The sequence below is a fragment of the Pituophis catenifer genome, unplaced genomic scaffold, assembly GCF_029215685.1.
Source record: "Pituophis catenifer annectens isolate HBS135680 unplaced genomic scaffold, rPitCat1.0.hap2 SCAF_1, whole genome shotgun sequence".
Classification (NCBI taxonomy): domain Eukaryota; kingdom Metazoa; phylum Chordata; class Lepidosauria; order Squamata; family Colubridae; genus Pituophis; species Pituophis catenifer.
Window position 1 is genome coordinate 314,476,352 of NW_027256881.1, and position 15,429 is coordinate 314,491,780.

Genomic DNA, 15,429 nt, shown 5'->3' on the forward strand with positions numbered 1-15,429 from the left:
CAAGTTTGCAGTAGACTGTGAAACTCTTCAACCATCTTAAAGAAAAGAAGAGAGATGATTTCTTTGCTTTTTGTTTTGGACTGGAAATTGGGCAGAAAAGCAAGGGGATTTGTGAATTTGTGCAAAAGGACAAACTCAAATTAGATTGGGCAGGTTCTATTAAGATAGACTGAAGAAGATATGAAAGTATAAACAGAAGTACCAGCAATATTTGGGGGAGAAAGAGCTTCTATTTTATTAGAATACTATCCGAAGAAGGGAGGTGTTTTTTCCCCCCTCAATCTCCTTAATGAATATGGTCGGTGCAATGGCTCAGTGGTTAAAATGCTGGGCTTATCAGCCCAGGTTTGAGACCAAAGTGTCATGCAACAAGGTGAACGCCCATCTTTACCAAGCTCTTGTCCACCTAGCAGCTTGAAAGCATGCAAATGCAAGTAGATAAATAGGTACCACTTCAGTTGGGAGGAAACAGTGCTCTGCGATGTCATGCTGAAAAGGTTCGCCATCACTGCTATACCACCTTCCTCACTCCATGCCCAGTATCTTATTAGGTCTCTTTCACTTTTGCCTTTTTTCCAGCCAGGTGGAAACATTCACAGCCCTACAGTCCCTTTTCAGTTTCTAAAAATGTCTCTGGGCATTCTGATAAAGTAAAATCATGGTAGAGACTGGAGCTCTTATTTCGCAAGAGGGAACTTTAGTGCCTGTTTACACTTATTCATTACCTTTGTTGGTAATATTTATTTAAGTCTTTTTCCTAAGTGTTTCTTTCTGCCTTTGTGTTGCATTATGAGTTTTCAGAAGAAAGTGTTTTGTGTGACTTTAAGTGTTAACCAACACGTAGGAGAGCTATTCTAGTCCTAAATATTAAAAATGAAATAAAATTCTCAATAAATTGAAGAAATCCCTCTTTCAACAAAAATGGAATCGCAATGCTGCCTTTCTTTCTTTATTATGAGGATGACATAACCCAGATTTACTTTTAATGTATTTACTTTAAAAAGATGACACTGAACACTTCCCCCTACCCTACCCCTCACCCCAAAAATGAAACATTTGCCATATTTGCAGCAAATCTAAGATGACCCCTGCACACTAAATAAAAAAATATTTGACAAAGCAATAAGTCTTTCTTTCAGGTAAGTATAATAAACCTTCTGAGTCTCTTATTATCCATAGTTATTGATCCTGAGTTGAAATAACAGTGAAAGCTACATAGGTTTAAATCAGTTTTTGTTTTGTATTTTTGGTTGAATATTATATATTTGGTAAGATTCCTCAGAGGAGAAACAGTGACAGATTTCATGGTTGTAGATAGAAAGTCAAGCACCTTTGTAATCCCAGCAACTGCGTAGTCTATCTACTATATATACAAATTTCTCCTGGATTTTCTTTTGGAATTTTGTAGAATTTTCAGTGTGGAACTGCCTGCTTCCTTTCGTTCTCCTTTTATCTCAGGTTCATTATGCCCATTCTTCGAGCTTTGTCACTTCCACTGCATCCTCTGATTCATTCCAATGTTGTCTTTTTCAGATGCTCTACGTGATTGACGCAATTGGCACAACACTTCCTTCCCAGAGCGAACATTGGCAACAAGCATAGATTTTTCAGGAGACAAATCCATTCATGTCCTTAGAAGGTAAATGTAATCTTCATTATGCCATTTTCTTCCCCTTATTTACCCCAGCTCAGATGCTTAGTTGTTAATGATGTACTCACCTGCCAATTCCTGCTTTTTGTCAAGAGGATGAAAGAAGCTTGCTCCTTAGATTTAGATCTAGGTTTTTGCCCTCTGTAGGCTGAACTACATGCTGTGTGCATTACAAATGTAGTTTGTAGGAAAGAAAGGAGCCTGTAGACGTACCACTTTTGCTAGTCTTTGTCAGTATGCAAACACTTGGTTTGGTTCAGAGAAAAAATGAAAGCATCTCAATCCATTCCTAAAATGAGTTCTAGATATATCTAGAAATTGAACCAATAAATATTGCTGGCATCTGGGTTGACCAAGCCAGTACATATTACTGAATGAAAGATACTTCAGCAGGTTAGATTCTTTGAGCAAATCCTGGTAGGTCACTGTGGATGGACATATGGTGACTGAGGCTTTTGAACGGAAAGCTTAATGTATATTCAAGGCAGTTTATATCATACATTGCTTCCATGTTTTTGGAGGGGGAACTTGATGCCTGTATCTGATAGTCATTGTGCAACAATGATTTGGCATGTCTGTTTGTATGGCGAATTGTGCTGAACCTTCAGTGAATAGCTATATTTATTTATTTATTTATTTATTTTATTCAATTTATATCCCGCCCTTCTCCTAGTGGACTCAGGGCGGTGCACAGCCAGAACTAAAACACATACCAATACAAAATTTAAAATTTTTAAAAGAATTATATAACTGTGGCCCAAAATTTAAAACATTCAAACTAAAACCCATTTGACAATTTAAAAGGCTAAAAAAGGCTTAAAAGGGGGGGGGGGTTCACGCCAGCCCTGCTTGATGGAAAAGAAAGTTTTTTAGGGCACGGCGAAAAACCCGGAGATCCGATATCCTTCGTATCTCCGGGGGCAAATCATTCCAGAGGGCAGGAGCTGCCACAGAGAAGGCCCTCGCCCTGGGGGTCGCCAGCCGACATTGCCTGGCTGACGGCACCCTGAGGAGTCCCTCTCTGTGGGAGCGTACTGGTCGGTGGGAGGCTATCGGCAGCAGAAGGCGGTCCCACAAATACCCAGGTCCTATGCCATGGAGCGCTTTAAAGGTGGTGACTAATAACTTGAAGCGCACCCGGAAGACCACTGGAAGCCAATACAGCTCACGCAGGAGAGGTATCACATGGGAATGCCCTCTCACTCCCATAATTCCCTGCGCATTCTGCACCAGTTGGAGCCTCTGGGTGCTCCTCAAAGGGAGCCCCATGTAGAGAGCATTGCAGTAGTCCAGGCGGGAAGTGACGAGCGCCTGAGTGACTGTGCGTAAGGAGTCCCTCTATAGATAGTCAGTGGTTTCTGTGAAAGTAAAAGACAAGGCTCCAAGCTGACAGCAATCTAGTTTCTATTCTCCTCAAGACTGCATATATTGTCTTAAATCTCCCAATATATCTCCTAATTAAGAGGCTATGGAATAGCTATTTATGCCTTGCATCAACAAGCTGGCAACAGCTCTAACTTTTCAAATCACTGGTTCTAAAAAAAGGAAGAGAAGCAGTCATAGTCTGCAGTGAATAAAAGAAAGTTCACTCTGAAAATAGGGGCTATATTGTTTTCCTTCATCATCACAGCTTCATTGTTATGGTTGTGAGATCTTTTCCAAGCAGGATAGCAGTAAATGGGCCAGAACAGCAAAAATCATGATAGACATTTCTGTGGATTGTCAAAACTGTGGCTTGATGACATGCCAGGCCTATGGCTCAGACTTTGGGAAATGGGCTAATGATCCAAAGTCTCTTCAAACCAAAGCCCTTCTTGAGGCAGAAACAATTTGATGCATGCCAACTTATAATGATCTGTATAACATAACATACCGGGTTTCCTATTTTCTCTTGTTGCTTCACAACACAGAGCCCTCAAATTCTAATGGAATTGATATTGAACAAGGACATCAGAATAGTTTCAATTCTCATTCTGTCCTGGCGACTGGCTGTTAACTGGGAAAAAAAAAAAACTGGCAACATGCTCTTAAAGCATTTAATATTGTTCAGCTGCATGAAAGATCATCTGTGCATTTTTATAGTTATTTTATTTCTGCACTATTTTTTTTTCAAAAGATGCTTAGATACTTAAGCTTCACTGCTTCTGCAAATGTCATCTGTTCTTGCTCTCTACTCTTTCTTTGAGAAAGCACTGCCGTGTGGAATCAGAGTGGACATTTCATCCGTTTCAACTGATTCCTGCCACATACTTTCTGGTTTTTAGTTCATGCAAATGTCCAATTTCCCCTGTCACCTGGTGCCACAAAAACCATTCCCCTTATAAGCAATTTATGGGGAGCGGGTTAATAATCTAATTACAAAGGTAACCACAAAGCATTTCAACATATGTTATGTCATTTTATACATTTTCTCAGGCAGAGTATGTTAACTTTCTAATTATAGTAGTTATTTTCTTTAGGGACTAGTCTCACTGCAAATGATTGAAGCATCTCATTGTAGGCTGTAATTTTGATTTGTTCTGGTATGAAGTTTGTCCTTGGAAGTTTTAAATGAACATTTACAGCAGTAGAACACAGAATGTAGAACATAGAATTATAGAATGGAAGGAACCTCAGAAGTTTTCTAGTCCAACCCCCTGCTCAAGGCAGGAAACCTTCTACCATTCCAGCCAAATGGTTGTCCAGTCTATTTTTGAAAACCTCCAGTGATGAAGCACCCACAGCTCCAGGGGGCAAGCTATTTCATAGAATAATTGTTCTCACTGTCAGAAAATTTCTCCTTCCTTCTAAATTGGATCTCTCTTTAACAAGCTTCCACTCTTTACTTCTTGTCCTGCCCTCTGCTGCTTTGGAGAATAAGTCAATCCCTTCTTCTCTGTGACAGACCCTCAAATACTGAAAGGCAGTTATCATGTCCCCTCTAATCCCCTTCAATAAACTAGAACAGCCATTCATCCATTCATCATAATATTTCCCTTGACATCAATTGTGTCAACCTCATTTCTGCAACCTCAGAAAAAGAACAAAATATGTATTGAGTCATAGGGAATCACCATCCAATTTTTCTGAGTTGTGTTTGGTTTAATGTCTCACTAATTTTTCTGACTTGATTTGAAGTAAAGAAGAGAGAAAAATCGCTATTGATATGGAAAGATTTAACTTGAAAGTTGTGGTGCAAATAGTTCTGGGTTTTCCCCTGCAAATTCATAAACACAGTTCAAAAAAATCCAACTAATATGAATTATGCTATTAATAGATTACAGGCATAGTAGCTTGGTTTATTAATACAAAAGCCATAGTGCACTTTGTCTGGCTTGTGTATAAGAAAATTAATATATGTTATGAGACATTTGACCTGTCTTAAGTCTTTCACATTTTAAATAGCCTGTTCTGATTTTTGCAGCATGACAGAGGTAATGAATACACGTGAACCTGTGATGGAGGAATTTACCTTGAGCCAACCTGAGGAAGAAGGAGGCACTTCCACTCAGGTAAGTGTATGTATGCAAATTGAATACAAAGCTACAGACAAAGTCACATCTTCAAAGTCTGTCAGAACAATTTAGCTTCTTAGAATAAGCTAGAGTGAGACACCACACGATCATAGTATATAAAAATTGAAATCCACTGTGTGTTTTAATCCGAAGTACAAGAATAGAATAGAATAGAATAGAATAGAATAGAATAGAATAGAATAGAATAGAATAGAATAGAATAGAATAGAATAGAATAGAATAGAATAGAATAGAATTCTTTATTGGCCAAGTCTGCTTGGAAACGCAAGGCATTTGTCTTTGATGCATATGCTCTCAGTGTACATGAAGAAAAAATAAAATATAGAAGAAGGATTATGAGTTAGGTTTTGTTATGACTATCATTTTGGTGAAGCTTGGAGCTAAATTCCTTTTGAATACAATAGAAGGCGACAGTGTTTCACAAAACACAGTACTTTCAAAGTTGCTTACCGAAACCTATTAGGTTTTACATCAGTGAATCAAGTGACAGATTTTAAAAAGTAGATTCAAGATCAAGGCGCTAGACAGACAACATCTGGAATGTAGAACCCATGAATAGTTACAGTGATTTTGGAGAAGCACTGGAAAATGGTGATACATACTAATCATACAAGATTGCCTTTTTGATAACTTATCTCTCTAAATAAGGGATGGGTAATCTTACAGTAAACTGTACTTCATCATTTTTTGGAAAACTATAGATGATAGGGTGCTGATGCAAGGTGGGTGGGACTATGTCTATCTGGACCCAGCACGGAAACGGCATTGGTCGCGTTGGTGGATGATCTCTGCAGGGCTCGGAATAGGGGTTGTTCCTCTATCCTGGTCCTGTTAGATCTCTTAGCGGCTTTTGATACCATCGACCATGGTATCATGTTGTACCGGTTGAGGGGGCTGGGGGTGGGAGGCACCGTCCTGCAGTGGTTCTCCTCCTACCTCTCGGACCGCTTGCAATCCGTGTTGACAGGGGGGCAGCGGTTGACCCCGAGGCGCCTTGTTTGTGGGGTGCCACAAGGGTCGGTCCTCTCGCCCCTTCTGTTCAACATTTATGTAAAGCCGCTGGGCGAGATCATCCGTGGCTTTGGGGTGGAGTTCCATCAGTACGCTGACGACACTCAGCTGTACATCTCCACCCCAGGCCACCCCAACGATGCCCTTGAAGTGATGTCCCAGTGCCTGGAGGCCGTGCGGGCCTGGATGGGGAGAAACAGGCTCCGACTTAACCCTTCCAAAACCGAGTGGCTGTGGCTTCCGGCGTCCCGATATAGCCAGCTGGTGCCATCGCTGGCTATTGGGGCGAATCACTGGCCCCCACGGAGAGGGCTCGCAACTTGGGCGTCCTCCTGGACGCACGGCTGTCTTTAGAAGAGCATATGACGGCCATGGCCAGGGGGGCTTTTTATCAGGTTCGCCTGATATGCCAGTTGCGTCCCTTTCTGGATCGGGACTCCCTACGCACGGTCACACAAGCACTCGTCACTTCCCACCTGGACTACTGCAATGCTCTCTACATGGGGCTCCCCTTGGGGTGCACCCGGAGGCTGCAGTTGGTCCAGAACGCGGCCGCGTGGGGGATTATGGGAGCAACGGGGCGCTCACATATAACACCTCTCCTGCGCGAGCTGCACTGGCTTCCTGTGGTCTTCCGGGTGCGCTTCAAGGTGTTGGTGACCACCTTTAAAGCGCTCCATGGCTTAGGGCCGGGGTATTTGCGAGACCGCCTTCTGCCGCCGATAGCCTCCCTCCGACCGGTTTGCTCACACAGAGAGGGCCTCCTCAGGGTGCCGTCGGCCAGGGAGTGCCAGCTGGTGGCCCCCAGGGGGAGAGCCTTCTCTGTGGCAGCGCCTGCCCTCTGGAATGACCTGTCCCCTGAGATACGCACGATATCAGACCTCCGGACTTTTCGTCGGGCCCTGAAGACACACTTGTTCCATCTAGCTGGGCTGGCTTGATCCCATCCTCTCAGTTTTAATTGAATTTGGATTTAATTGGGTTATTTTAATTACTGGGCCGAAATTATTTAATTGTTTTTAAACTGTTTTTTAAATTTTATATGTTATGTTTTATCTTGGCTGTGCACCGCCCTGAGTCCCTCAGGAGAAGGGCGGTATAAAAATATAATATAATAATATAATAATATAATAATATAATAATATAATATAATATAATATAATATAATATAATATAATATAATATAATATAATATAATATAATATAATATAATATAATATAATAATATAATATAATTAATATAATATAATATAATATAATATAATATAATATAATATAATATAATATAATATAATATAATATAATATAATATAATATAATATAATAAATAAATAAATACATACATACACGTGGGCAGGATCAGGGTGTTCTAGTTTTCCCTATTTAGGAGATATGTTTCCAACCTTAAAACGGCAGAAGATTTAAATGCAACTTTTGATAATTAAAGACTTCTTTATCTACATTAAATGTAGCACTCAGTATGGAAATACTGATCTCCTTTTGACAAAATGTCATTCTCTTATATATAATTTGGAAGTTTAGAAAAAGTTCCCATAGATTCAGGATCCATTCTAAGGTTCTAAGACAGATTTTCCAGCAGAATATAGTTTTGAGTGAAGACATTAGACCTACCACATCATATACCACATTTAAAACAAGTATTCACATTGTGTAGCCTTAAGTAAGGTAATAATGACGGAAATGGTGGTCTATAATGAACATAACATACAGTGTTATTTTTCCAACTCGGCTCAGAGGCTGCTGGGGTGATATCCTGTTTTTGTTCAGTCTAATGAAAATAAGGCAATCCACTTTTGCACTGTATTTTTCCTAATTTGTTTATATGTCACTCTTCAAAACCAAATTTTCACAGAGTAGCTTGCAATACATTGAAATCAAAAAATAACATTATGAACAACAATTAGAATACTGTACATAAGAGTAAACATAATTAAAATAACATTAGTGTGCATTGTCTCAATTGTGTGTCAATTTGAGATTTTCATATTTACAATGATTTATAAAAACTTAGCCCTTTGCCACAATTACTGTATTTACAGTAATGTTTTTCCAGTGTATTTTTGGAAAAAATGGCTTTTCGTTATAAATATGTATCTTTAGGGATGGCCTTGGGCAGAATGAGTTGTTACATAAGTCTAGCCTACTTCAGGCTACAGTTTTAAAATACCCATTCAGGACATTTGAAATTGGATAGCTTATATAACAAATTTACCTTTTCCTCTTTGTGCAATGTTTATGATTTAATGGAAAAAGTGTGGGGAGATATTGAGAATTGACAAATAAAAGAGACAACTGGATTTCTCCCTGCATAATTACACAAACATGATAAGTTGATTGTGTAAGAAAAGTACAATCTAGAAGTACCCATAATTTGAGAATCTCCCTGAGTTTTGTGAATTTTCTTTGCAAGTTCTAGTGTATGTCTGATGCATTATCTAATTATCAGTCACATGCAAAAGATGAAATTATCTGAGGATTTGAAAAAAGTCAATAAGTTGAAAGAAGGATATGGCAGGGGATCAATTTGGCCATTTATATTGGAAAATAGGGAGATCTGCCTTGGGCAACTACTACTGGTAAGAAATATCATATTAATTAATGTATATCATAGCATTGATAACAATTCCACATCTCTGTACATGTTGCATGGATTCTTTTTTACTTTTTTTTCTATATTCATATTTGTTAAAGTAAATGTCAGAAATAAGAGTATTGTTGACATTTACTGGTAATTCCATGGAGACCTACTAGGAGATCTCAGGAGGCTTACAGCAAACATTTATTCTTCCATTGCATGCTAAATATCCTATAGCAGTGGTCCCCAACCTTTTTATCGCCGCGGACCAATCAGCCTTTGATAATTTTACCGTGGCCCGCTGAGTGCGCGCAGGGGTAGGGGCTTTGGGCCACACGTGCGTACCTGCGCGGGGCTCTCTTCCCTGGAGCCTTTGCGCACGGCCCAGGAGCTTTTGCGCACGGCCCAGGAGCTTTTGTGCACGGCCCAGGAGCCTTTGCGCTGCAGCGTTCATGTCCCCCAGCCGCTGCGCGGCCCGGTGCCAGGTACTCCACGGCCCGGCACCGGTCCGCGGACCGGGGGTTGGGGACCACTGTCCTATAGTATTAAGAGATATTAATGATGCATTTGATGAAAACAATCAGAAGGCTTTGAGATTTACATTACAGTTTTCTGACATTTCCTTAAGGTTGTTTTTTTTAAAAAAAAAAAAAAACAACCTCAGTAATTACCAATAAATCAAAATATCTACGAAATATCTTCTAGTACTTCCAACAATGGGACATATATATCGATAGATTTATTGTCTTTACAACTTTTCTCATTAAGTATATGAGGACACAGAGGTATCATGCAACCCTTAAAAATAACAATAGGCTAATTTGAATAGTTTTCTCAATTTCTCATTTTCCCCATCCTAAATTATTTTCTACATTAGTTGGTAAATTTGGTAAAAAAAATCATGAAAATCCATACCCATTTCCTTGTATGTTTTTCGTAATATACATATTTTTGTCTGAAATATTTTGTCTTATTTGGTTTTCCTTCCATATACCTTTTTGAAAGTACTGTATTTCATCCTTAAAATATGTTGTTTCTGTTCATTATTCCTCAGTATACATATTTTACATGCATTCCTATTAAGAATAATTCTTTTTATGATGTGGTATATTCTGTTTTCTGAAGTCTGGAGACATAGTCATTTTATACCTGGGTGATTGAGAATTTCAATCTGCTCTGAATCTGGTGGTTAGACAGATTCCACATATTTACACTGGCATGAATCTAAAAAGTGCTTGATAATTTTTCAAATGCAGCAAATGTGGCACCCTCTGTGCACATTAATCCATCCTCTGTGGATTAATGTGCACTCTCCAAATTGACAACAAGAAACAGAAACAAAAGTAGACAATCAGGTTCAGTGGTTGAACAATTTTAAGACCCCATGCCTAGAGACCCAACACCTGTTTGATCACTTGCCCTTCCATTTGTAGTTACTTCAAGGGCTCATATATACCTCTTTCCTATCTATGTATTATAATTTCTGCCAGTTCCAGTATTAGCAACCTTGGTGGTGCATTAGTTAGAATGCAATATTGCAGGCTAATTCTGCTGACTGCCAGCAGTTCGATTCTCACCAGCTCAACATTGACTCAGCCTTCCATCTTTCTGAAGTTGGTAAAATGAGGACCCAGGTTGTTGGGGGCAATATGCTGACTCTGTAAAGCCACTTAGAGCGGACTGTAAAGCTGTATATAACTTTAAGTGTTATTGCTACTGCTATTAGCTGAGCAGGGTTGAGCTGTGATGCTTGAACTGCTGATAGACATGAAAAGTAACTGGAGGGCCACAAACTCACCATCGCAAAATGCCTGTCAGTCCTGCCTCAACTTTAACCTTAGGCAAGAATGATCCATGACTCCATTTTTGAGAGTAAGGTATAGTTTTACTAAAGTCAAGTGAAGTACAGTAAAGCAAACCCAGCCTTGAGATTTCCATGCCAATTCCCTAGTGAAAACTCCTTGTTTCCCACATGTGCCTCCCATTGGCCCCCTTGTGTCCTTGTATCATATTCAACCAGATATTTTCAGAACAGTCGTCCTTGGAATGTACCTGCAGTCTTCTTTCTGGCCAGGTGTCCTTGAAGTATTGTCTCTGATTGGTACAAGGCAGTTTGGAGAGTCTCGGCCTTCCCCCCTCCCAAATGTTTCCCTCTTCCCCGCCTCCAGAGTTTATGGCAAGCTATCACTGAACAAGATAAAAGTAGGAGCAAAGTGGCAGATCTGACAATGTCTCAGCATAGACTACGTGGTTAACGTTTATTTTATTTTTAAGTAAAATAATTTTAAATATTTTTTTAAAAAACATATATTTAAAAACCTCCATCCATTCATGCTAAGGAATGGACAACTTGCCCTTATTAGGGATATTAGCTAATCACTTCCTTGGGATTTTTGAAATTAATTGAAAATCCATGCATAGCTAGAAACTGCTTCTCTATTGCAAATATTGGTGGAGTCTTTTCTGACTGGCAGTTGGTTCTGTTTCTTTCTCTGCCTAGAATCTAGCCTTTGAAATCCTCCATGTAAGGAGACTGAAACCAAATCTGGAGTCATTTATATGAAGCTTGATCTGATGAAGCTTGTATTTTAAAAAATCATCCTGTTTAAAGTAACCATGCTCTTTACTAATTGCGGTATAAATGCTCTCATGGTTTCATAATAATTGTCATTTGTTTGAGTTGAGGCTGTCAGCTGCACTCATGCCAGATGATTAAATATTGGATATTTGTATTACACAAATATTAACCATCAGAATGATAGAATGTAAATAGCAATATGTCACAGTAAATTACCATTATCCATTGTTTATAGCAGTGTCAATAAAGTACAAAAGGTGGGAGGTAAAGATTCTTGGTTTTTCAGGACAAATGCTACACTATTTCTTATTTCTATTGCCCAATGAAATTGTATCAGACTGGCAAATATTTGAGCTAAGAGGCCATAGCAGGAGGCAATGAGTATTGAAGGCCTAACTTCTTGTTTTGGGGAGGGGATGATACCAAGAAACACATCTGTCTTCCCATTCTGTCAGTTTCAAATATTCTAACATGTTCTTCCCTGGGCTAAAGGGAAGAAGTTTTCCTTGGTTTGACAGGAAAAAAAAAACTTTTTACTTGAATTCACCTTCAAAATATTGCCTAACCTATTAAAACATTGGTTTTAATGTTCAGAGTAGTTAAGATAAGCAGTTTAAGATGAAGTTTGAAGATAAATTGAGATAAATTGCATGGCACCATGATACAGGAATTCTTTCGGTACCATTCCTTTCTTTCTTCTGGTGCATAAAATGGAAAATGCGAGTTCACAAGAAGCTCTAAGCAAATTATGAAGAGCATAGCAGCTATCACCACCATTGCCCCATTATTACCAATGGAGAATTGATAGTCAACAGAATGCCACCAAAAATAAAATTTGTAATATGGACACATCCATTTCCTCTAGAATTTTAGTTTAGCTTTCCTGGTTTATGAAAGTTTTGTGTTGCAAGATTGTACTAATTATTGCTATGGGATTTGCTAGTTTTTCCTTTTTATAATCTTTAATGGCATTTTAAAACATTGAAACAGAGAACATCCATTTGTCCCTATAGTTATTTCGTTATACATGTCATTACAACCTGATCATCGTAATGGAATTAAATAATTTTTTCATTGTACTTCATAGGCTTTTCCGGATGCCCATGAAAAGTATCCAAAACTGTCAAAGAGATTACCATCCATTGTAGTAGAGCCATCTGAGATGGGGGATGTGGAAAGTGGAGAGCTTCGTTGGCCGCCAGAGGACCTGAAATCGATGGAAGACAAGAAGGCTCTGGCTGCTCAGAGATCCTGTGCTCAGCAACACCAGATGGATCTTGAAAGTATTAACATTTTAATTAACTTTTATCAGGGAAACATGTTAAAAAGAGTGTGACATTGCCTGTACTAGAACACCATGTGTTCCACCCATATTTTTTTTTTAAAAAAAAAAAGTTAAACTGGTGTATTCTTATTCCTCTGTTGGGATGTTCTAATGTATCAAGCATAGGCAGACCTGGTCTTCAAATCCCATTAGATCAGCCAATTAATGTTAAATGACAAGGGATTACATAAATGTAAGCCAAACATTTGACCACCAAGCCACCTGTTCTTTGAACAGAGCACCATGATAGGGACAATCCTGGTCTCTTCTAAAATGGTGCACCCTTTCCTCCTCCAGCTTCCATTTACAATTATTCAAACCCATTGTATCACTTAGTACCGTGATGGTGAACCTATGGCATGTGTGCCACAGGTGGCATGTGGAGCCCTCTCTGCAGGTACACAAGTCATCGCCCAGCTCAGCTCCACCCTGCATGCATGTGCACCTCCCGCTAGCCAGCTGGTTTTTGGACTTCTTCCACACATGTGTGGGGAGGGGGGTGCATGTGGGAGATGCATGCACATATGCGGGGAAGCACGGGGGGGTGCAGCAGCACCCCGCCCCATTTTGGGCCTAGCAGGTCTCCCTGCAGCCTCCTCGGACCAAAAATGAGCCTGCTAGGCCCAAAATGGGGCAGGTGGGTCACATGTGCATGCGCGGGGGGCAGAGGGAGTAGTGGGGTCACGCGCACATTGTATTATGGGTGCAGGCAAATGCGCGCACTTTCAGCACGTGACGACAAAAAGGTTAACCATCACTGACTTAGTATAATTTTTGAGATAAAGGAACTTCATATGTTTTATGTGTCTTTAACAAACTGTAGCTCGGTTAATCATAATTTCTCTAACACAGGAACAATTGTTTCTCTCCAGGTGCTCCACCCCACCAAGACATAGGAGATAGTACAAAATCCAGTGAAAGCAGAACTGAGGATGACTAAGGAACTTCATTCAACAAACTGAAGCTGTGGTGGGACCCTAATTGGAAAGCTGGCGCATTCCGAAGGCTTGTCAACATGCTCTATTTTAAAACCGTAGAAGGTTTTAATTTTAGTTCTATTATTAGGTTAGTACATGGCAAGAAATTTAGGGGCTTTAGAACTGCTTCTTTTCAGGCTGGGATTCATATCATTTCAATTTCCTTTGAGGAAAAACGGAGCACATTAGGTAGTTCTTCCTGGTTCCTTTTATTAATGCCACAAAGGAAAAACAGAAGCAAAACTATTCTTATCAAACACCAAAAAAAAAAAAATTAGCACTTGTAAGTGAAATTGCCTCTTAAAGATAAAAGAGCTATCTGGTATTGATACCAAGACACAGGGTTCGTTTGCCATAGAATATATTAAATCAATTAAACCTCTTTTGTTTTAGCCATTTAAAACTAGCACTGTGATATTATGGATAATAGATGTAATATAATGTCACCTTCTAACTTTGTACCTTTTTTTGTATAGAAATGCAAGTTTCACTTTTAAATCTGGATTAAATGGAGAATTTAGGACTGCCTTTTTGTGGTGCACAGCAGGGATCTTTACTTATCCCTTCTCTCTTTTTCTGTGCAAATTCAAGGGAACCAGCCTTTTATTAACACTGCATTTGAAAGAAAATGAGTTAACATTTAAGGAATTCTTTACCAGTGTACATTTTGAATGGAAATAGCTGTTCATTATTGTTTGTGAACCAAGTTGGTTTTGTGTAACTTCAGCAGCCTTTTCTATTGTTTGCGCAAACCATTTGTGACCCAAATGCTAACCTGATTTAACTGGGCCTGTTTTGAAAGGGAAAGAAGAAAACATTGCTTATGTCATTGCTGTTTTAGGACATTTCCAATGCATTTGTATATAGACTCTGCTGAATTTTTTACCTATCATTTTGGAACAAAGACTAGACAGAAATGGCCAGGACAGACATTAAGATGCATTTTCTATGTAATTAATGATGCCACTCAGACCATCTGCTTTATTTGGATTATTTAATCTATTGTAGGCTTTTGCATGAGGAGAGTTTTAAGCGGAACCCCACAGTAGCAGTGAATAGGATAAAACTGATATAGCAGTTATTCCCAATAATGATTTCCAATGCTTTAACTTCAATGTGGTGACCAAAATACAGTCTCCAGGATTAGGTAGAAGTCATGACGAAGTGATATGATAAAGCGAAGCGATATTTGTATGGTGTTAATTTCAAGATTAACTCAACTTGACTTGATTCTTGCATTTTGATGTCTTAGGGTGAGTTTTCACTATTTTAGCACAAAGAAAGTTTTCTTTCTGTAAGTAATTATATTGAAATAAAGCTCTCCAGGGAGATGAGACACTAAAGTACATTTTATGTGTATATGGTAGTAATCAAAACTCAACCTATTAAAACAATATTGGGATGGGTGGGAATGATAAATGTTCACTTGTGATGTATATAAATAATCATTATAATTATGAGCATCAGCCTTAATGTGTTTGTACACCAGCTAAGGAAATTTGTAGAAGTATTCAATTTTTTAAATATTGTTTTCTTAATATGGGGATCCATGCTTTATTTTAAAAGTGTCTACCAATTTTAGATTAACACACAATCTTAGATTTTATGCCCACACAGACTGAAGCCTGTGTGGGCATAAAAAGTTCTAATAATTTCCCAAATTCTATTTGTACTATACTTTCAAACAAGATTTGTTATTTATTGGAACTAGCAAAACAGCAGCTATCCACATGCCATGCTTAACATTAGGAAAAAGCTAAAATCCTGAGCTGGAGAA

General features: G+C 38.9%; 1 protein-coding gene across 1 annotated transcript; it reads left to right on the forward strand.

Moving 5' to 3' along the window:
* The first annotated feature begins 1,568 nt into the window (after positions 1 to 1,568).
* LBHD2 (LBH domain containing 2) lies at positions 1,569 to 13,752 on the forward strand. Its single transcript, XM_070931571.1, has 4 exons — positions 1,569 to 1,639; positions 5,055 to 5,142; positions 12,439 to 12,634; positions 13,548 to 13,752. Exons 2-4 carry the CDS (start codon positions 5,056 to 5,058, stop codon positions 13,613 to 13,615), a joined length of 351 nt encoding a protein of 116 aa, XP_070787672.1. The 5' UTR covers positions 1,569 to 1,639; position 5,055; the 3' UTR covers positions 13,616 to 13,752.
* The last annotated feature ends 1,677 nt before the right edge of the window (positions 13,753 to 15,429 follow it).

What these genes read in the sequence shown, in the direction of transcription:
- LBHD2 (XM_070931571.1), top strand. Translation starts at nt 5,056, where the DNA reads ATGACAGAGGTAATGAATACACGTGAACCTGTGATGGAGGAATTTACC. An exon ending in AAGGAGGCACTTCCACTCAG is followed by an intron (nt 5,143 to 12,438) that starts GTAAGTGTATGT and finishes TGTACTTCATAG; the next exon opens with GCTTTTCCGGATGCCCATGA. An exon ending in ACACCAGATGGATCTTGAAA is followed by an intron (nt 12,635 to 13,547) that starts GTATTAACATTT and finishes GTTTCTCTCCAG; the next exon opens with GTGCTCCACCCCACCAAGAC.